The sequence below is a fragment of the Lagenorhynchus albirostris genome, chromosome 11 (assembly GCF_949774975.1).
Source record: "Lagenorhynchus albirostris chromosome 11, mLagAlb1.1, whole genome shotgun sequence".
Classification (NCBI taxonomy): domain Eukaryota; kingdom Metazoa; phylum Chordata; class Mammalia; order Artiodactyla; family Delphinidae; genus Lagenorhynchus; species Lagenorhynchus albirostris.
In genome coordinates this window covers 92,640,450-92,663,069 of record NC_083105.1, presented here as the reverse complement: position 1 = coordinate 92,663,069, position 22,620 = coordinate 92,640,450, and the positions used below count along the sequence as shown (strand labels likewise).

At 41.7% G+C, this 22,620-nt stretch overlaps 1 protein-coding gene across 1 annotated transcript; it reads left to right on the top strand.

Moving 5' to 3' along the window:
* The first annotated feature begins 6,047 nt into the window (after window positions 1-6,047).
* PDE6H (phosphodiesterase 6H) lies at window positions 6,048-9,982 on the top strand. Its single transcript, XM_060165658.1, has 3 exons — window positions 6,048-6,181; window positions 7,321-7,361; window positions 9,906-9,982. Exons 1-3 carry the CDS (start codon window positions 6,048-6,050, stop codon window positions 9,980-9,982), a joined length of 252 nt encoding a protein of 83 aa, XP_060021641.1.
* Window positions 9,983-22,620: the final 12,638 nt, after the last annotated feature.

The following is a 22,620-nucleotide window of genomic DNA, read 5'->3' as shown; positions in this document are numbered from 1 at the left end:
GTCTGGTGTGTAGGAGTAGAGAAAGATGTGAAAAGTAAAGGAGACAAAGGAGGGAGTGGAAAGACCCATCCAGAGACAAAACACCCTGCTGCCTCTGCAAGGTGTTTGCTGTCTTCAGAATCCTCTAATTTTGGTAAATACCAAGGGAAAGATTACTGAGAAAACCCCTTAAGCTGGTTAGCCGCCTATGTAACCTGCTTGGGGCTGCAGGTTAAGAATCATTCCCTGCCTAGAAAGGATAGATTGACATTCATTCTCTATAATCTCATGGAATACAATTCTCTTATAAGTAACAGTTTAGAGAAGCGCACTGTAGTTCACTAGCAATGCATCAGAGTAACCAGCAACACAGGCATCTCGGTCCAGGTCTGCTTTGCTGTAGTGGAGTAGAAAGCTGAATAAACAAGATATTTGCAGGGCTGGGCCTTGCTCCTGGCTCCCCTACTCACTTTATATGCAATCTTGAATAAATCATTTAATTTCTTTATGACAAATTTGTCAAAAGAGCTTAATGATGCTGGCATATGAGTCAAGGTCTATTCAAAACTGTATAAAGTGATGTACAAATTCATATCAGTGGCTCAATGCGATTGGAAGATGGGTGTCAAGGGTCCCACTGAAGGGGACTGTAGTCTGGACCTTACACCCTGAAGCGTCTGGTGCGAAAGATCCAGCAATCAATTCTCAAATAAATATCATCAGTTAAGAGTTCCCAGCTATCACTTGTGCTCTTTCTCTGTCACGTATCACTGAATTTTAGGTTATTCCTGATCTGTGGTTTCATCTGTCTGAGAAAATGCCTATAACACCGATTAGGGAGAGATACTGGTATTTCTCAATGTCGCTGCTCCCATGATCAACGTCTCCAATGAAGCAGGGGACACTGTGAGAATTATGTGATCATCTGTGTGTGTATATGTGTGTGTGTGTGACAGAGAGAGAGAGGAGAGAGAGGGACAGTATGCAAGGGCTTGTGTGTGTCAGGAAAAGGGAAGAATGGGGGGTGAGGACTAAAGGTAACAATGGAGAAGGAAAAAAGATTTTGAACTACAGTCTGCAAGTCTCCCTTGGAAATCAACACTTTGTGTGTGAATTCAATACTTATTTATGGACAGGAGAGAGCCCAAGTCAGTTTGTAAGAACATCCAATTAACAGAAAAGCCTGTCCCAGTCTCACCCCACACTCTTGCAGCTTCTTTGCACCTGGGCTGATGCTCCTAAGCCTATGATGATGCGCTTAGGTAGCATGAGGGTATTACAGAGATAAATCAGGATGCAAAGGTCCTTTATTCACCTACTGTGAGGAAGGCAACTGGACAGCTCGTTGGAGAAACACTCAGCTCTGTGAGTATTTCTCAACTTCTGGAGAGTTTAAGCAGGATATAATCAAAGGGCTTTTGTTTGCACAGGGTGGGGGGGGGGTTCAATTTGGCTCTAAAACAAAGAAATGGAAGAAAAGAACACACTGAACCTGTGGGCCTGGACCAGGGATGGGGATGGAAATGGGAGAAAACATGGAGGAAATACACCCAAACTTCCTTATAATGCCATGTGACAAGCTAATGAGTGAAATTTGATTATTACAAGATCATTGCAAACCTTGATTACTAAATTCACTTAGAAGCAACCCCAAACTGACCCTCCCTTTTGGCGGCTCCATAGCGCCAAACTGTTTTCTGGGAAAGGAGGGATCTGGGGCACTAAGTGACCACAGAGCAAACAGTTCTTTACTCCCAGGGTGTGCTTGAAAACTAAGTCCAGGCACCAAGAGGCTGATGTGGGAGCGTGAGGGTGAGGGGAATGATACCAGAACGAGTGGGGGAATGACCGCAGTGCAGGACAGGTGTGCTAAACCTTCTCCCTCCGAGGTTAAGATGTTTGTTTGCTCCTAGCTGAAGCAAGGTACTTGCTGGATTTTTGTTTTTGTTTTTTTTCACGGCTTTGGTTTGGGTCTTCCTTGGCTCTCCACATTATTAGATTCTCTCTGCCTCGGCGGGACCCTGGGTGACGTTTATAGGTCCAACCACATCCGTGGAGGAAATTGCTCCTTCGCCTATATTCGCCCCATCCTTGCCCATATCTTTGCTGAGAAAGAGGGAACTCGAAGCCTAGGGCGGTAATAGTAGTATTAGAGAACCTGACTCAAGAATCTTCGGAAACTGCCCTTCCTTAGCTGGAATTTATGGAACATCATCTGTAGCTTCCTACAGCTGAGCTCTGCTGCCTTGGGTCTAAGGCAACAGTAACCTCAGTTCCCTCAAACCTACGCCTTGAATTCTTACATTGCTGCATCCACTTTCTGCAGAGGAAGAGCGTGTAATTTTCAAAAGGGGAAGGGCTAACCGTGTTTTTTTTTTTTTTTTTTTTTTGCGGTACGCGGGCCTCTCACTGTTGTGGCCTCTCCCGTTGCGGGGCACAGGCTCCGGACGCGCAGGCTCAGCGGCCATGGCTCACGGGCCCAGCCGCTCCGCGGCATGTGGGATCCTCCCGGACGGGGGCACGAACTTGCGTTCCCTGCAACAGCAGGCGGACTCTCAACCACTGCGCCACCAGGGAAGCCCCCTAACCGTGTTTTAAAAACAGGGAAACCATTCTGTCTCGCGAAGGAATGAATTACTTGGCACTTTGGGAGGCAAAAATGTGAAACCTCTGCTTGCAGCTAAAATCAAGTCTGATACTAGATTCAGGATTATTCAGCTTCCAGGGATGCCCTTGGAGTTCTTAGGAAAGCACAGTCAGGATAAGTTCAGCTGTAGGTGATACCTGTGGCCGACAGGACTGATTTCCAAGGCAGGACAAGGTCATATTTGTTCTGCTCATCCCAAAGATGTTACAGGGAAAACTGGAGGGTAAATCTATGACAGAAACACCCTAGGGATTGGTTGACTGTCCTAGGTACTCAAAAATGAAATATTGTACTCAAAATGCACAATAAATGTAAAAACAGTTATTATTCATAGCGCAGATCCTGAGGGCCATGAGGATTCAGGGATTAGCCAGGCAACTGTTACATAACTCTTTCCAGGGACAATTCTTTTATGTAATGCATCACACTTGGAATTAGACAGGAACTCCATCCAAGCCTAGAGAAACTTGCAACTGCAATTTCAGAATTATATAAACATGCAAAAGAAACTCACCAGAGAAAAGGGGAAGTGTAATCAGGGGTACATAGAAGTCAAGTGTGAATTTTAAGTTCTTTGGGGTTGCTGTTAGGGTTGTCAAAGGAATCCAAAGAAGTCCTCTTAAGACAGAATTGTGAGAGCAAAAATAACTTAATAGTTGGGGCATTTGAAGGATGCAGAGGATTTCCCAGCAAGTGCAGGTAGCAATTACCTCTCTGGTGCTTGACAAGGACCCTTCAGCAGATGGCCTGGAGGAAGGGGTGTGGGAGTCCGGGTGAACCTATGTCGAAACCATCAATTTGTTTGCAGGGCTTCCTTGACTGTCAGAAGGTCTACTATAAAAAGGTTACTCCTTTTTGAGTATTTTTCACCGAACACTCTACGTTATTCCCTCTTATTTTCCCCATTACCCTAAAAAGAAGATATTATTTGATTCATTTTATAGATGGAGTGAGACCTAGAGAGGTTATGCAACTTATCCAAGGTCACGTAAACAGTTCTGTGGATCAGGAATTTGAGATTATTTCTATTTGATTCTAAAGCATCTACTCTTTACACTGTTTTGCCCCCTAAAGGGTGATTTGACTGACTAAGGTTACCTTAGCTTAGACCCTCACATTATAGACTTTGGATCTAACATAGTAGGATCCCAGTTAGAGTTGCCAGATAACATAGAAGATGCCCAGATCAATTTGAATTTCAGATAAACAACCACAAGACAAGTTTCTGAGTATAAGTAAGTACCGTGAAATATTTGGGATATACTTATACTAGAAAAAAAGTCATTTGTTGTATAGCTGAAATTCAAATTTAACTGGTCTTCCTGTATTTTTATTTGCTAAATGTGGCAATCCTAAACCTAGTAGGCTCTCTAGATTAAAGAAAGGAAAGTTCGTAGTTTCTTATTGCTTTGAAAGAATTGGTAAGTCCAAAAGCTTGATCTGAGGGAAGTTCTCTAATTTTCCTCTGTGGCTTTGGCGGAGCTGGGACGTGTCTGTTACTGGTGGTACAGTCAGAGAGCAATGCTTCTCTCGGCTGCCCGCCAAGCCATTCCCATGGTCCCAACCACACTTGGGAGAGGCACGAACGTTGCCTGTTTACCAGAGCAGGAGAGGGCCCGCAGAACAAGAATTGGATTCAGGGAGTAGAGGAGCTGGCAGCATATTTTCTAAAGCCACTGAGGGCTTTATGAGGTGAAGATCAGCGGACGCTTTACATATGGTTTGACGGAGAAGGTCACCGGAATGTCACAGGATCTCAGGACCCAAGTTTCAAAGCATTAGTTCTCTTTATTTATTTATTCACTCATCTGACAAATATGTATGTGGCATACCTACTATGGGCCGGGTACTGTTGTAGGTTCTGAGGCTACAGAAATGAACAAAGACTGAAAAAGCAGCCTCATGGAGCATATTCCAGTGGGGGATTAAGACAAGATCCATTGCATGTGTAGGTGATCCAGGACCCTGGCCAGCTTCACCATCCCTGGTTCCAGCTCACAGAGTAGTCAATGTGTTTTTATTGAACAAGTTGAGGACTGGCCAGGATCGAAATAAAATAGTAATTGGGGAAGAGAAAATAGGGAAAAATATCTTGGAGGCAAGGAGTTATTAATAATTTTACATGATTTTGAGAGTAATAAGAAAAAGTTAATAAAAGTTACACAATATAAGTTTTGAAGGGTGTGCAGTGTGGCAGAGAGAGAGAAAAGATGGTTAGCATGAGCTAAACATTGTTGGGAACAATTGAAGTTAAGAATATTAGCATAAATCTATAATGAATGAAATATGGAATTCTATGAAAACAAGCTCCCAGGCGGTAGATTATGGACAGGTTGGCTCCAGGTGGGAGATTAAGGCTGTTTGGAAGTTCTGTGGAGGTTTTTCAGAATCTTCCTTCCCAGATTAAGTGCTATCGACTTTTGTTATAGAGTAGGAGAAAGAAAAGTATTCTTTAGCTTAGCATAAATCATGCTAATTCGTTATTACATGTTATTATAACATGTAATAAAAATTTGTTATGTTCTTTTATTTGTACTTGAAGAATGACTATGTACATTCTTGTAGCTAAAATGAAAGTCTGGGAAAATTATATTGGATAGCTCCTTGATTTAGATAGGAGAAAATGTTGAAGATTTCTGAGGAATATGTGGCTAGAAAACTTTATATCTGGATGTGGAGTTAAAGCACACACTTACTACTTAATCACCCCACACTGTCTTCTGTATGCTTGTGTGTGTGTGTGTGTGTGTGTGTGTGTGTGTATTGGGATGTATTGAACACTTCCGTGGTGTTGGTACACCAGGTTCAGAGTTTCCCCTATCCAGACTACTACACTGTCATCCCCAGAACTAGGAAAGAAGTCTCTGCATCACATGAGAAGTAAATAAAATAAGGACCATAAAGAACAGAGGCCATAAAAAATGGGTCAATAAACGTTTAGAGTCAGGTTATTTTACAGCTAGATGGAAATATATGTAAAGCTTAAAGAATTTTTCAGTGCTGCAAAGACTATAGACATTCTTTAGTTCATTTCTCTCCCTTTATAGATGGTAGAACTGGTGATCAAACAGAAGGACATCATTATAATAAATTCACATAGAAAGTTAGTGGCAGATTTATTGGAGCAACAAATCCATCCAGATTTTTGAACTCTATCAGTTGCCAGTTTATATCCCACTCTACTGAGCGCCTCCCTTGATGTATACCACATTCTCTTAAAAATCCCTTTAAAAGGTAGCTTCCCCCTTTTGGTGTCAACACAAGATACTGAGCTTCTTTAGCAAGGTGTTTTTCTCCCCACCTCCAGTTTATCGTCAGGGTCTAATAAGTAATGGTTCTCATACCTTGAAGGGTCTTCTTTTTTTCTCTTACTGTCTAAGGAGCCTGAAAGAAAACCATCAGCCCCCCAAGGACCAGCAGAATGAGTGACAATTCTACTGTGGCCCCTCCAACTTCAAACCAAGGTCCCACCACCCCACGCAAAGGACCCCCCAAGTTCAAGCAGAGGCAGACTCGTCAGTTCAAGAGCAAGCCTCCTAAGAAAGGTGTGAAAGGGTAAGACTAAGATTAAAAATTAGACTTTCTATTGTTTTTTTCCCTCCATATGGCTGATTCACTTTGTTGTACAACAGAAACTAACATTGTAAAGCAATTACACTCCAAAAAAGATCTATAAAAAAAAAAAGAGTGCTTTGGCTTTAAGAAATTAATGCTCACAATATTAAATAGACTTATAAAAATTTCCAACCCCACCCTCTGTTTTCCTACCTAAGAGAATCTTTGCTGAATCATGTTTTCAGTCCTGGAATCCCTTCTACAGGAAAGGATTGCTGATCTACAGCCAGAATTAACATGGAGAATGGAACCTTCACAGTGACCTTCAACTTGACCTTTCAGACTTTTCTTGACTACTCTCCTTCGCTGATGTAACCTGTGCTTTAATCTGGGACACAGAAACACTGGCCACTTCTAGAACACACCGTTTATTTTTATGGCTTCAAATCTTCTCTCTTCAGTTCTTTGTTTTTCTTTTTCTCTTCTTGGCAAAATCTTGTTTATTTTCAACACACACTCATGTTAATTTCTTCTGAAAGCCATTGCTGACTCCCTTAGACAAACATTATCATTACTTCCATGTTTGCATTTTGTACATTCAGCCATGGTAACTTGTGTTATTTTATATTACATTTATTTCTTGTCATCTGTTCCCTGAGACTGAGATCCCTCAGAGAAAATTTGTGTGTTTGTTTTTTTCCTTAACTCCCAGGGCCTAACACAATGCCAGGGACATAGTAGATGCTTAATATGTACTTTTGGATAAACTAAACAAATGGATAAATTAATCATTTTAATGACTTTCATATTGCTTTCTCATTCTAATTTCTATTTTAAAAAGTGGAGCTTGACTAAATTGCCCCACTGAGCTCTCTTTTTTTTTTTTTTTTCTGGCTCTCAATTGTCTTGAGCTAAATTTTTACAGAGGGGAAACTATCCCTCCTCTGGGACACATTGTCTAAAACCTGTCTGAGTGCCATTTCCTTTGTACCAGCTCAATGCAGACAGAAGGGGTTTCTCAAATACAAAAACTTAAACTTCTTCTTCTTTCTCTTTGAATCAGGAAACTCTTCACATGACTTATTCCAGGATACTTTGGCTCCGATATCAGCTAATTTCTCTGGTATTTTTTTCCATAGGTTTGGAGATGACATTCCGGGCATGGAGGGACTAGGAACAGGTGAGCCACCCGAAGATTTCAGTGACTTTCACCCTTGGAATTTCACCTTTTTTTCTCCTTCAGGCCACATGGGGCATTTGAAAGTTACCAGAAATACCTAAGGCAGCAGATTCTTTAAAGACCTAGAAAAGTGGGGTTTTAACTTAACTTCCAAAATAAGTATGTGTATGCCCCGAGGCTAAAACTCTAAAAGAAATCAGACTTGCCCCAAAGTTTAATGAATCTTCGTGTTTTGTTAAATACTCTTGAGGGAGGACAACGATGAATTGTAGTCTTTCACGGTAGAAGGATTCTTAGAGCGAGTCTAGACCAACTTTATTTTTCAGAAGAGAAATCTGAGACATAGAGGAATTAAGTGACAATCTGAGACCACAGAGTGAGGTACTGGAAACAAGGGTGGGGCCAGGAGAGCCTTTCACTCTGTAGGGCCAACCACTCCCTCACCTACTTCCTTTTTTCACACACCCTCTGGCACCAGAACAGGGCCCTACATACTGAAAGTATCCGGTACAATATTTTTTAATTGGCTAGAATTTTTATTTGTTGGATAATGCATGCAAATTACTGCACATCCTTTTTTAAAAAATTATGTATTTTATTTATTTATTTTTGGCTGCACTGGGTCTCTGCGGCTTCACACGGGATCTCTCTAGCTGCGGAGAACGGGGACCACTCCTCGCCGCGGTGCGCGGGCTTCTCATCGCGGTGGCCTCTCCCGTTGCGGAGCTTGGCCTCTAGGGGCACGGGCTCGGCAGTCGTGGCTCGCGGGCTCCAGAGCTCAGGCCCAGCAGTTGTGGCACAGGGGCCCAGTTGCTCCACGGCATGTGGTGTCCTCCCAGACCAAGGCTCGAACCCATGTCCCCTGCACCTGCAGTTGGACTCCCAACCACTGCTCCAGCAGGGAAGTCCCCTGCATGTCCTTTTAAAAATTAATAGACGTTATTTTTTAGAGCAGTTTTAGGTTTATAGGAAAATTAAACAGAAAGTACAGAGTTCCTATAGACCCCTTCTGCCACCTTCCTCTCCCTGTACATCGTTTCCCCTATTATTAACATGTTGCATTATCGTGGGGCATTTGTTATACTTCATGACCCAATATTAATACATTGTTATTAACTGAAATAGCTTGTTCATTCTCTGTGTTGTCCAGTCCCTTGGGTTTTGACAAATGCACAATATCCTGTATCCACCATTACAGGTTCATACAGAATACCTTCACTAGCCCCCCAAATCTCTTGTGCTCTACCTGTTCATCCCTTTCTCCCCGTAAACTTCTGACAACCACTAATCTTTTTACTGTCTCTATAGTTTTGCCTTTTCCAGATGGTCCTACAGTTGGAATCATATAGTATGATTTCTTTCACTTAGTAATATTTATCTAAGCTCCCTCCGTGTCTTTACATGGTTTGATAATGCATTTCTTTTTATCACTGAATATTTCATTATATGGTTGTGTCACAGTTTATTTATCCTATTGATAGGCATCTTGATTGCTTCCAAGTTTTGGCAATTATGAATAAAGCTGTTATAAACTTCCTTGTGCAGGTTTTTGTGTAGCCACATGTTTCCAGCTCATCCAATACACTTTTGATAAATGGTGGCACTCATAGCAATCAGTGTCCTCTCCGGGCAACTCTCAGTTTAGCTACTTTTTATTGTCTAATGGCACTCCTCGGATCTCAAATAGAATTTCTAGCCACTTTGATAAAGCTCAGATGCTACTCTTTTAAATCAAAGGCTTCTCTATTTTGGCCAGGTGTGTATAAGACCAGCAAATTCACTTTTGACTCTGGAATACATCCTTAACTCTGCCAACATATTTGGAACAGTGGCAAAAGGTTTATACTGATGGAAATTCTGAAGTCTTTGATCTGGTTCTAGTCTAGTCTCTACAACTGTGAGATGTTTTGCTGGGTGTTTAATCACTCTGGGTATCAGCCAGCTTCCCTGTAATTCGGGAATAATAATATCTTATTGCTGATGCAAGAGACTGGATGAGATGATGCCTTGAGATCACTTCTCAGTATGCGGTAGGATATAAGCATTTCAGAATGTAAAGGAGATTAAGAGCAGTCAGAGAAGCCCAAGAAACACATCTGGATTGGTAAGGAGTAAGGAGACTGGATTTCCAGACCATGGGAATTTAAAGCACCCCTATTTCTCACTTTAACCCTTGGCCTAACTAGAATTCCACCTTTGTTCCCTCTTTAGTGGTTTTGTGAGACTCTGTGTGATCAGAGAGCTACACTCCCGCAGGATAGCCCCAGTCAAAAGCCTTGGATCATCTCCCCAAAAAGGACGCAGAGTAAAACCAACACAAATACCTTGGGAGCCTGTTCTGGGGGAATCAGAGCCCTGCAGAGGATTAAACAACTGGTCTGATCCTTCCTGGGTTGAAGGGCCATTCTAGACAACTTGCCGGTCATCTAGACAGCATATGGAAGGGAGGGGTGAGGGGTCTCTGCCTGAAGGATGCCCTTTTGAGCAGAAGAGGCTCTCCTAGGGGTGAGATTGGCTTATAAGTTCTTCTTTTTTCCCTTGCAGATATCACGGTGATTTGTCCTTGGGAGGCATTCAGCCACTTGGAGTTGAACGAGCTCGCTCAGTTTGGGATCATCTGAGGCACCAGAGGTTCTGCCACTCTCAACAGCATCTGCTGTAACTTTGGTTACTTCTGCCCTATTGATCTGCCAGAGTCTTGACATAACAGCTGTCGGAAGTGGTTTCTTTGGCTTACACAGTCGTTTCCCTTAAGTTACTATTAAGAGTTCTCTTAGTGTCAGACTCTCTCATGCAGTATAGTTTAGCTCAGAAGAGTGGGTGAAATCAACTTTTTATAGGGCCTTTCAAACATTACCACTTTTTCCTATCAGCTGGTTAGAAGTCATCAGTATTTCTCTAAAGTTTAAGTCTTTCAAATCTGTTTTTGCTAGACGTTAATTATGATTGGTATTAGGCTTTTAAGATACCATTTATGTCACTCCTCTACCATTTTCTTTAATAAAGGAGATACCTCGAATCTCATGATGAAGTTGTATTAAATGCTATATGCAAATATCTGATGTCCTGTTCTGAGACCCAATTAAACAAAGGAGGCACAGTCACACGGGAAATAAGCACAGTGCATGGAAAGGAGTATAGGATCAAGCGTCAAGTTCTGATTCTGCTTTATAACTTTGTAAATCACGGCCTCTCTGGGTCTAAATTTTACTGGACTAGGTTATCCCTGAGATCTGATGCAGCTTTAAATTGTACAGTTCTGAGTTGGTGGCAAACTGGAGATTTAAACTCAAGACTCTGAGCCTTCTGAGTGCCTTGATTCAGTGGATTGAAAAGATTTGTATCCTTTAAAGTTTAGACTCAGATGCAAAAGATAGGTAGCGGAATCGGAAAAATAAAATAATGGTTTGCTTCACCAGTGAAGTAGTGTCAGATGTAATGTGCACATAGCTATATTTCCCCAATACTTTCAAGGCAATTGTGCAATTCAAGGGCTGCCTCTGTCTGGCTTGGATGCTTTGGGTACTAGCAGTATTAACTTCTTCATTTCAGTTTTGTAATTTGTGGCAGAAGAATGGAGTAAATTAACTGAAAAGAGAGGCAGGATGATAGAGGGGAAAGAGATTTGGGTTCTAATCCTGCCGCCATCATTTTGGGCAAAGATCTCACTCTTGGGATCCTCCAGTTTGCCTGAATTAAGTAATCTAAGGTTCACGGTAGCGATAAATTCTGTGACTTTGTCTGAGCATGGGAACGAGAGATGCTCAGCGCTGGAGAACATTTCTTCGGAACATTTCTTCAGCTGCAGGCTCTGCACTCACTGTTTCACACAAATGACATTGTTACCTTCTGGCCAGAAATCTAAAAGCCCAAGGGACACATCTGGATCGGAATGGAGTAAGGACACTGGGTTTCCAGATCATGGACATTTAAAGCATGCCTATTTTTCATTTTAACCCTTGGCCCAACTAGAATTCCACTTTGTTCCCTCCTCATGTTACCGAGTCCAAGCTCGTACTGCTCACTGCATGACAGACCGAAAAAGGGACAAGGAAGAGTGACTTTATTCAGAAAGCCAGCAGACCTAGAAGATGGTGGACCAGTGTCCCAAAGAACCATCTTGTCCAGGTTTGGATGCTAGTTTATTTTTCTTTTAAACTGGGGTATAGTTGTTTTACAATATTGTGTTCGTTTCTACTGTACAGAGAACTGAAGTGGAGTTCCCTGTGCTATCCAGCAGGTTCTTATTAGTTATCTGTTTTATACATATTAGTGTATATATGTCAATCCCAGTCTCCCAATTCATCCTACCTCCTGCTTTCCCCCCTTGGTGTCCATACATTTTTTCTCTACATCTGTGTCTCTATTTCTGCCTTGCAAACAGGTTCATCTGTACCATTTTTCTAGATTCCACTTATATGGATGCTAGTTTCTTTTCTATAACAAAGTGGCGGAGGTGTGAAGAGGTAAAATAAAAAGGTGATAAATTGTTGCAAGTATTTTCTGGTCCTGGCCAGACTCTGGAGGGGGTTGTTAATTTCTTCTTTCCTGTAGCCATTCACAGGTGGCTTAGTCAGGATGTTTCCTCTGAGCTTAAACAAAGGCATTTTAGCTTAACATTCAGGCATGGGAGCCAGGGTTCCAGGCGGGCCATTATGCATACTTTAAGTTATAGGCACCATCCCTTTAGTGATTAACTTGTAGCAAAAGCAATAAAATACAAAGGTTAAAGTAAAAGAAACAGATTCAGTATGGAGTCAGATTTGTTCTTCCCTATTATACTTAGTGAAAAACAAAAAGTATAAAAGAAAAAGTAGGGAGCTTCCCTGGTGGTGCAGTGGTTGAGAGTCCGCCTGCCGATGCAGGGGACGCGGGTTCGTGCCCCGGTCCGGGAAGGTCCCACATGCTGCGGAGCGGCTGGGCCCATGAGCCATGGCTGCTGAGCCTGCGTGTCCGGAGCCTGTGCTCCGCGACGGGAGAGGCCACAACAGTGAGAGGCCCGCATACCGCAAAAAAAAAAAAAAAGAAAAAGAAAAAGTAGGGTATAAATTCAAAAGTGAAGCCATGATATGCAAGGAGTGTAGTGGTAAGGATGTTTTCCCCCCCGCAGGAGCTCATGCCTCCACCCATGTGCCTGTTTTTGAGCAGCTGCTCCGTTTGGCAGCCAGAACTTTCAGTCTGCACTTGCTCATCCCAGTGGAAGGGTGTGCCTTTCACTTAGGGATGCCTGTGCTCTTCTCCAGCTGGGGAGATCTGTCCACATTTGGCTTACTTTGCAAATGTTTCCTAAACATGAAGCAATAATGCTGACACAACAGAATTCACCCAAAGGAACATAGCCAATGGCCAGGATGGAGAAGGATCTAGAAACCATGCTATGTGAAGAACTGTTGAAGAATGCATAATATTTAGTCTGAAAGAGAAAATGTTCATTGCCAATAAATTTTTTAAAAGTTGCAATGAACAGGATGGAGCAGACCTAGTTCATGTAGGATTCTAGTATTTAGTAGTAAGCTAGAATAGATATAATTTATTTATTTGTTTCCAGTTTATTGAGATATAACTGACATACAATACTGTATAAATTTCAGCTATACAGCATAATGATTTGACTTACATACATCATGAAATGATTATCACAATAAGTTTAGTGAACAGCTGTCATCTCATATAGATAGAAAATTAAAGAAATAGAAAAATGTTTTTCTTGTGATGAGAGAACTCTTAGAATTTACTCTTAACAATTTTCATGTATAACATACAGCAGCATTAATTATATTTATTATATTGTACCTTACATCCCCAGTACTAATTTATCTTATAACTGCAAGTTTGTATCTTTTGACCGCCTTCATCCAATTCCCTCTCCTCCCATCCCCCACCCCCCCTTGGTTACCACAAATCTGATCTCTTTTTCTATGAGTTTGTTTGCTTGTTTGTTTGATTTTGAAGTACATTTGACCTACTACACTATGTTAGTTCCTGTTATGAAGCATAGTGTAGAATAGACATAATTTAAAGCTTATTCAAGCACTAGAATTTCGTTCTTTCTATTCCTAAATTCTAATTCTATTTTTTCTATTATTTTAAATAAGATACAAGAAAACCTTTATTACACAAATAGCACATGTGAAAGAGATAAAGGTAAATTATTATCCCCAGCAAAATCCTGGGAGCAGAGATGCCATACTCAAACAGAGTAATTGGGGAAATTTTAACAAAGCGACTGTTTACAAAGGCTTGGGAAGGATTAAGGAGAATCTACAAAAGGTAATAGAGTAACTTGGGGCTGGCAACAATCTTGGGGCTATGTGACCAACATAGATCTGGAGGAACCCTAGGAGGTCAGCTCTAATCATAAGGAAGTGCACCCCCCAACCCCGAGAGGGAGGTGGTCTTCAGTAGTAAGATACAGCCAGCCCACCGTGATCCCATGGGTAACCAGGAGGGGTGGGAGTGAGGCTAATTAATACCCCAATGTTGTTCTCCCATCCTCTACTTTTCTGTTGATGCCTCCCATTGGATAAGCCTAACTTGAAGTCAGGAGGCAAAGGAGCTCATTGATGTGGTGAGTAGGGTTCACCTTCAACACCAAAGATCAGGTGGAAAAGGGTGGAGAATGGATGTAAAGGGGCAAATTGGACATAGCCAGCAGAGCACTAGTATCAAAGAACAGACACTCTTTGTCAACCAGTGATCTTTACTTAGAGTTGGGAAATAGCATGGATACATTTAAAACTTCCAAAGTTGATTCTAATATAAACCCCAGAAGCGGAGGAAGCACAATGTCAAATAGGAAGAACACAATAGATGAAAAAGAGCAATTGCAGAAGGGAATTCTCTAGAAGTTTAGGGTTTGGAGGATTTTTTGAAATCTTCTGACACTTTCTTGATAATAAGAGCCACTGAGAATCTCTTGTTACAAACACATGCAATTTGCACCTCACACCAGGTTTTCTGAATAAGAATCTCCAAGGAAAAGATCTTAGAATCTGTATTTTTGATATGGGTCCCCAATGCTTCTTAATTTGTGTCCGTTTGAAAACACTGATGTGGTCCGAGCCTATATTTTAAACATTGGGAATTAGCGAATTCTTAGCGTATTGCCGTCCAGTGACTGATTTAACTGGCTCTGAGATAGTTCGTGGATGTGCCCCTGGGCTGAGCAGCTGGCGTTTTTCAGGTGGAGTAAAATTGAAGCTTTGTTCGCACCCAGACACTCCAAGGACAAAGCTAGTGGCAGAAGCTGAGCTCTGCTGAAGTAAAGAGATAAGGCACCCACACCTGAGGTCAAGGAAGACCCGCCCGTCTGCCCACGCACAGGAAGCCTCCTTGGGGGTCAAAAAGGGAGGGAGTGCCACCCCATAATAAGTGTGGACATGCACCCACAGGCCTCTGCGGTGGGATCCATCCTAGCAAAAAGTTGCGCACGCATGTTGGGGAGCATCCTAGGGCAGGGCAGGTGTGAAAAAAGAAACAGGATACTTGGCCAAAGGTAAACAAAGACCTAGAAGAACCATCCTATATAAGGGATTTAAATCACCTCTTTACTGACCTTCTCCTCATTAGGAAGGACGCCCATACCCTTTCTCTCTGGGTGTGTATTTCTGCCTAGCTTCTGACTTTAAATAAATAAACTGCTTCTCTGTGGGCTCTTGTGTATTTCTGCCTAGCTTCTGACTTTATAAATAAATAAACTGCTTCTCTGGGGGCTCTCCCGTAGGTTGTGCTGTGTCTCTATTAATATACTTTGTACCTGTTTTTACAGTTTTTGCCTTCTTGAAATATTCTTACTTTCACTGGGTGTAAGAGCCAGGGGAAGTTTGCTTCAAGCCTCTTGCCCCTGGTGGTCTAGTGGCTAGAATTCCTGGTTTTCATCCAGGCTACCCAGGTCCAATTCCCGGGCAGGGAACTAAGATCTCTCTTCAGGAACGCTCACTGCTTTCTCTCCGAGATCAGTTCCACTTGCCCCCAAAACATATGTAATATGTGTGAGAACAGGGGCTAATAGTCGTGTGTTCTGACTCTCAGACCGTTGTGTGGACTAATAAGATAGACGATGCCTCCCTCCTCCACATCTAACCCAGTTAGGCACTTCTTCAGTTGCAGAGAATGTCAGAGAGTTCAGAATCTAAGTGTTGGACAAATTCCGAGAAGCTAGAGCCAGACAGCCACCATTATTCCCAGGGGTGACCTTTCGCCGTTGCCTGGCGTGGCCACCCTCCCTCTGCAGCCTCTGTCTCTCACTGTCCTCATCTGCTTCCTCTGGCGGGACTAGGTGGACCAGGGAGAACGAGAGCTTTCTCTGGGCAGGTGAGGCAGTGACCTTCGCTTACCCTCCACCCCTTTCCTATTCGTTTGCATCCTTGGGTAGAAGTTGGGGTTGATGGTGCTGGTGATGTAGACACCTACCCCCATTCCAGAGTTCCTAGCATTACAGTTAGAGCAGAAAACTGTATATAAGGAGAAGGTGCTCCTCTGGTGTACACACCTTAGGCAAAGAGACACAGTTGCTGTTAAACAATTGCCACTGGGCTGTTGTAAAAAGATCAAGAATCACCATAAATGGAGGAAAGAGAGCATTTCCTCGACAACTAGAGAAGCGAAGGGAAAAGATACACAGACAAGAATAATCAATAAGTCCAATATTTAGCACAAGAGGAAAACTAATCACACAAGACCGAGCAACATAAAAACTAATATTATGAGAACTGAGCAGACATGACACTGAATTATTTCAAAGAGAGAAACAGAAGAGAACTTCTGTTTTATAAAAGGCCAGAGGGGAAGGCTTATACAGACCATAAAAATTGTGTGTTTGTGTAAACTAGCATGTGCTTTTTTTATTTTTAAAATCTTTATTGGAGTATAACTGCTTTACAATGGTGTGTTAGTTTCTGCTGTATAACAAAGTGAATCAAATATATGTATACATATATCCCCATATCTCCTCCCTCTTGCGTCTCCCTCCCACCCTCCCTATCCCACCCCTCTAGGTGGTCACAAAGCACTGAGCTGATCTCCCTGTGCTATGCGGCTGCTTCCCACTAGCTATCTATTTTACGTTTGGTAGTGTATATATGTCCATGCCACTCTCTCACTTCGTCCCAGCTTACCCTTCCCCCTCCCTGTGTCCTCAAGTCCATTCTCTAACTCTGTGTCTTTATTCCTGTCCTTCCCCAGGTTCTTCAGAAGCAAGTTTTTTTTTTTTAGATTCCATACATATATGTTAGCATATGGTATTTATTTTTCTCTTTTTGTAATTTGAAATGAGCTGCTTGACTTCTCGCTTCATTAGGGCGGAGTCAGGCTGCTGAAAACTGAAATTTAAAAGCGAGAATCGTGCGGACGATTGTCCACACCAGTGGACACCATCTCCTTGCGGCAAAGCAGTCGGGAGCGCTCTGTTCTGCCTGGCCCTGCCGCAGAGCACCTGCTAGGTAATCAGCTAATTCACTCGTCTTCTTGGGGCTCAATGTTTGAGGATTAAAGAAAGGATATTGGATGAAATAATTGCTAAGGACCCTTCCGGTATAAAACTCTAAAACTCAGGTAATAAATCTAAACATATTTCAAACATGAGCCAGAGGTCCAAGGCACTGAGACTGTTTCCAGCTTTTCTCAGAATGAGTGGTTAACTACTTTCCTTTCACATTTCTCCAGGGTCCCCTAAACCAAATCATGCATAGTGCTGCCACCTGCTGTCATGAATGAACACTTCATGAACCCTGGGAAGACCATTTCTATTAGACTTTGGAATCCATTGAGCTAATTCTGAATTTGTTCCCCGTTATTGACCAGTTTAAACTGTTGTGCTACTTGGCTGTCCACGTTTATCATGTACATGTTTGCCTACACACAAGATAAACATTAAAAGAGTATACAAGTGAACATAGTACAACGTTAAGTCTCTTTTCTACCCAATGCCCTATGTCCATAATCCAATATGACTGTTGTCCTTAAGAAAAGGTGGATTTGTGGCTGAGTAGTATTCCATTAAATATATACACTACATCTTCTTTATCCATTCATCGGTCGGTGGACATTTAGGTTGCTTCCGTGTCTTGGCTATCGTGCTGCTATGAACGTTGTGGTGCGTGTATCTTTCTGAACTATAGTTTTCTCTGGCTATATGCCCAGGAGTAGGATTGCAGGATTATCTGGTAACTCTATTTTTACTTTTTAAAGAAACCTCCATAGTGGTTGTACATATTTACATTTCTGCCAACAGTGTAAGAGAGTTCCTTTTTCTCCACACCCTCTCCAGCATTTATTGTTTGTAGACTTTTTGATGATGGCCATTCTGACCAACGTAAGGTGATACCTCATTGTAGTTTTGATTTACATTTCTCTAATAATTAGCGATATTGAGCATCTTTTCATGTGTTTGTTGGCCATCTGTATGTCTTCTTTGGAGAAATGTCTATTTAGATCTTCTGCCCATTTTTTGGATATTACTCAGCCATAAAAAAAGAATGAAATAATGCCATTTGTAGCAACATGGATGGGCCTAGAGATTGTCATACTAAGTGAAGTAAGCCAGACAAAGACAAATATCATATGATATCGCTTATATGTGGAATCTAAAAAAAAGCTACAAAGGAGCTTATTTACAAAACAGAAAGAGACTCACAGACATAGAAAACAAACTTATGGTTACCAAAGGGGAAAGGGGAGGGGGAGGGATAAATTAGGAGTTTGGGATTAACAGATACACACTACTATATATAAAATAGTTGATCCACAAGGACCTACTGTATAGCACAGGGAGCTCTACTCAATATTTTGTAGTAACTTATAAGGGGAAAAAAATCTGAAAAAGAATATATATATATATATATCTATATCTATAGATATATCTGAATCACTGTGCTGTACACCTGAAACTAACATGATATTGTAAATCAACTCTACTTTGATTAATAAATGAAAAAAACTCTACTTTGATTAATAAATGAAAAAAACAATAGAAAAGATTAAGAAAAAAGGAAAAAAGGGAATTGGGACACAGACACAGAGAAACACAGGGAAGATGGCCATGTGGCAATAAAGGTAGAGACAGAAGTTATACTGTCATAACTAAGAAACATCTGGTACTACTATGAAGCAAGGAAAGATGCTTCCTTAGAGGTTTTGAGGGAATATGGCCTGACCAACACCTTCACATCAGACTCTAGCCTTCAAAATTGTGAGAGAATTAATTTTCATTGTTTTAAGTCACCCAGTTGGTGACACTTCATTACGGAAGCCTGATTTGCCTCTGTTATGGCAGCGTCGTAGGAAATGAATATACTGGTTAAGCCTTGAAAGGAATACAAAAGAGAATTATTTCTTCAGTCACCAAGTTTTTCGAGCACCAATTTATGTCAGGTGCTCTTGCTAAGTGCTGCAGACATGATAAGGAACAAAACCAGACATAGTCCCTAGCTTTGTGGTACTTACCCTCTAGTTGGGAAGAAATATTTGAAACAAAATTGACATATAAAAAATATTTCAACTGTGGTAAGGTCTATAAGTATTTGTGGCACATAAATCTATAGGCGTATATAGTGGGGAAATAACCGGGTAACGTTGTCATGACAGACTTTCTCGAAGAAATGACAACTGAAGTGAAATCTGGAGGGAAAATACAATTATCTAGATACTGGGGTAATGAAGGTGTGGCTGATGGGAGAACACCAGGCAGAGAGAAGAGCACATACAAGGGCCCAAGGCAGGAGTGAGGCTGGCAAAGACAAGGAATTGAACAAAGCAATTAACCAGTGTAGGGGGGCAGTGGGAACACAGTGCAAGAACAGACAGAAACAGAAAATGTCAGACACTTTGTGTCTCGTAGGCCACGCCAAGAGTTAGACCTTTATTTATCCATTCTAAGAGAATGGAGGAGAAAGTCAAGATATACAAGTTTAGTCTAAAGAAAACAGCTGGTGGCTGAGGGTGGGTTTGTACATGAATGTGTCCTGGGTTCTTCCCACTTAGATTATCCTGTGTCCTGAGTGCCAGGGAAGAGAGGCCGTAACCAAAGACCATGTTGCTGAAATCTGGGTGAAGAAATTAAGAGGACAAGGGAGCACGAGGATATTCAAACCCCTGGGCGCTGCAGCTTCAATAGTTCACAAGGAGTACTCCAGACACCCCCAATGTAAGCAGCACCGGCAACATGTGCATCTTTGGGAGCCGACATTGCCCCAAAGAACCCATCCCCCCCAAGAGGGAGGAAAGGAAAATGGTACAAAAACGGTGATGGTCAGTTTTATGTACTAACTTGGCAAGGCTGCAGTGTTGAGTTATTCAGCCAAACACTAGGTATGGCTGTGAAAGTATTTTGTAGGTGTGATTAACATCTACAGTCAGCTGACTTAAATAAAAGAGATCGGGCTTCCCTGGTGGCGCAGTGGTTGAGAGCCCGCCTGCCGATGCAGGGGACGCGGGTTCGTGCCCCGGTCCAGGAAGATCCCACATGCCGCGGAGCGGCTGGGCCTGTGAGCCATGGCCGCTGAGCTTGCGGGTCCGGAGCCTGTGCTCCACGACGGGAGAGGCCACAGTGGTGAGAGGCCCACGTACAGCAAAAAAAAAAAAAAAAAAAAAGATCATCCTTGCTAATCTAGGTGGGCCTGACCTAATCAGTTGCAACACTTTCAGAGTAGTACTGAAGTTTCCCTGGAGAAGAAATCTGGTTGTGGACCTGCTTTAGAGTTTCTAGCCTGCCCTAAAGATTTCAGTCTTGCTAGTCAACTCCCACAATCATGTACATTAATTTCTGCCATAAAATTATTTATTTATTTGAAATATAGTTGATTTACAATGTTGTGTTAGTTCCAGGTGTACAGTGAAGTGATTCATATATATATATATATATATACACATACATATAATATATATATAGATTTTTTTTTAGATTCTTTTCCCTTACAAGTTATTACAAAATATTGAGTAGAGTTCCCTGGACTTTACAGTAGGTCCTTGTTGGTTATCTATTTTATATGTAGTAGTGTGTGTATGTTAACCGCAAACTCCTAATTTATCCCTCTGTGTTTATATCCTAGTCGTTCTGTTTCTGTGGCAGAACATTCGCTGATACAGAAATGAAGTTGTAACAGGTCTGGCTGATAAAGCACCTGCCAGGAATCTCAGAAATAGCTGGAAGGCATAGGGGAATGAGCAGCGGACTGCGTTTCCTACTGTGATAATGCAGGTCCAAAGCAGAGAATTTGGTTTTGTGATCGTTATTTTGAACTTGTTTACACTCGGGCTGTTAGGACTTGTGACAGTGCAATTCACACGCTGTTGGAGAGGTTGAAGGTTGGGGGAGGTAAGCCTGGTCTCTGGGTGTGGTTGATGGCCATACCGAACTTTTCCTCAAAATATTTCTCTTGGTTCTTTATGCTGTGTAGTTTCTACCAGCAAGTCTAAGACAATTATCAAGCAAAATAAGGGCAGATTCTTTATAGAACTGGACTTCTACTGCCATCTTGTGGATGTTTAGATTTACAATCTAGTGCTGACAAGAACAAATATGTAGACGAATAAATACGCACATACCTTCTTAAGATATGTGAAAACTGGAAGAGACTTTAGATTATTCACGGCTGCCCTCATTTTACAGAAGAAAAAGCTTGAGGTCCAGAGGGTGAGATGACTAGTCACTCATGATATTTTCCTTTGGCCAATCTGATGGGCAATTTCGATACATCAGCCATGTTCTTCTTTCAAGCTCAGTAATGAAGACTATGTAAGTCCCAGGCTGGACGGATATGAGACTTGGAGTGAGAATAAAGATAGGATGAGATTCAGGAATAGGGATGAGGCTGAGGGATGGTTCTTAATACATTATTTTCTTGTGACTTACATGAAACGTTTAAATAGCCACGTATTATAGTGTTTGTTTGTTTGTTTGTGTTTTGGCTACTTGCAGGATCTTAGTTCCCTGATCAGGAATCAGATCCCCGCCCCCTGCAGTGGAAACGTGGAGTCCTAACCACTGAACCACCAGGGAATTCCCTTAATACATTATTTTGTTACAAAATTCGTGTTATAAAACCAGTGTAAAAATGCGTTTCATAAAACTAAAGAGCTTATTCCAAACAGCAAAGTACCCATTATTCTCTTTCTGTTCTCCACTTCCTAGAGTTGACTCTTTATCTGCTTCTGTTTTTCATCTTCTTGTAGTTACCACTTTAAGGAATAGATTTATACCTTTATTTAATTAAACAACATTTAGAGACTCCCTGCTGTAAAAGATGAGATATTAACTTATACCATTGGCTACTTTCCCCATCCATTCTTATTCCCTAAATTCAATCCTTATTATTTTTAGGTCTCATGCATTATCACTATAATTTTGAAAATATAGTTCAAGTGATATTTCTTCTTGCATCAGCTTCAGTCATTGTCTCGAATCTTTGCTTATTTAGGATGAGACTGTCAGTGCCTTTATGCCTCCCTCTGACTTTCCTTCCTCTTTTCCCCATTCTGTCGCCACAACTTTTCTCTTACATTCTCACGGTTTTTAGCATTAGTTTTCTGTTCACTAGCCCTACATGAACCTTATATATTTTTTCCTATAAATTGATTGTAAAAGCAGAACTAATCAACCGCATTTCCATTATTAGGACCATATAATTTTATTTGTTTCAAAGCAAGGCCAAGGGGCTTCCCTGGTGGCGCAGTGGTTGGGAGTCCGCCTGCCGATGCAGGGGACACGGGTTCGTGCCCTGGTCTGGGAGGATCCCACATGCCGTGGAGCGGCTGGGCCCGTGAGCCATGGCCGCTGAGCCTGCGCATCCGGAGCCTGTGCTCCGCAACGGGAGAGGCCATAACAGAAAACAAACAAACAAACAAACAAACAAAAAAACCAAGGCCAAGTAGCATGCTTTAGAAAACATTCCCTCCTCCATCCATTCAATGTCCACATTTCCAGGCTGCTCAGCGGAACACCTTCCAGGACTAAGGTCAAAAGGACTCTCTTTCTTACATGTCATCAATTACTTAAAGTCCTGTAAAGTTTTTTGTTTTGTTTACTTGTTTATTTCTCATGTTTTTCTATTTTTTTTGGCAAAAGAATGATATGCCTTTGTCACACCCTCAAGTTTATCTAGTTTCACGATTATTTTGTTTATTGTACCAAGTCTTCTGACTGTTTTGGGAAAGTCACCCCTACCAGAGCCTCTGTCCTACTGGACCACTCTGGACTCATTGTTTTCCAACCTTGTTGCATTGCTGTGTCATCCCAGACACACTCTTTTTTTTAGATCACACT

Excerpts from the sequence above, each read along its gene's own strand:
- PDE6H (XM_060165658.1), top strand. The coding sequence starts at position 6,048 with ATGAGTGACAATTCTACTGTGGCCCCTCCAACTTCAAACCAAGGTCCC. Across the intron at positions 6,182-7,320 it reads CCTAAGAAAGGTGTGAAAGG|GTTTGGAGATGACATTCCGG; the intron begins GTAAGACTAAGA and ends TTTTTTCCATAG. Across the intron at positions 7,362-9,905 it reads CATGGAGGGACTAGGAACAG|ATATCACGGTGATTTGTCCT; the intron begins GTGAGCCACCCG and ends TTTCCCTTGCAG.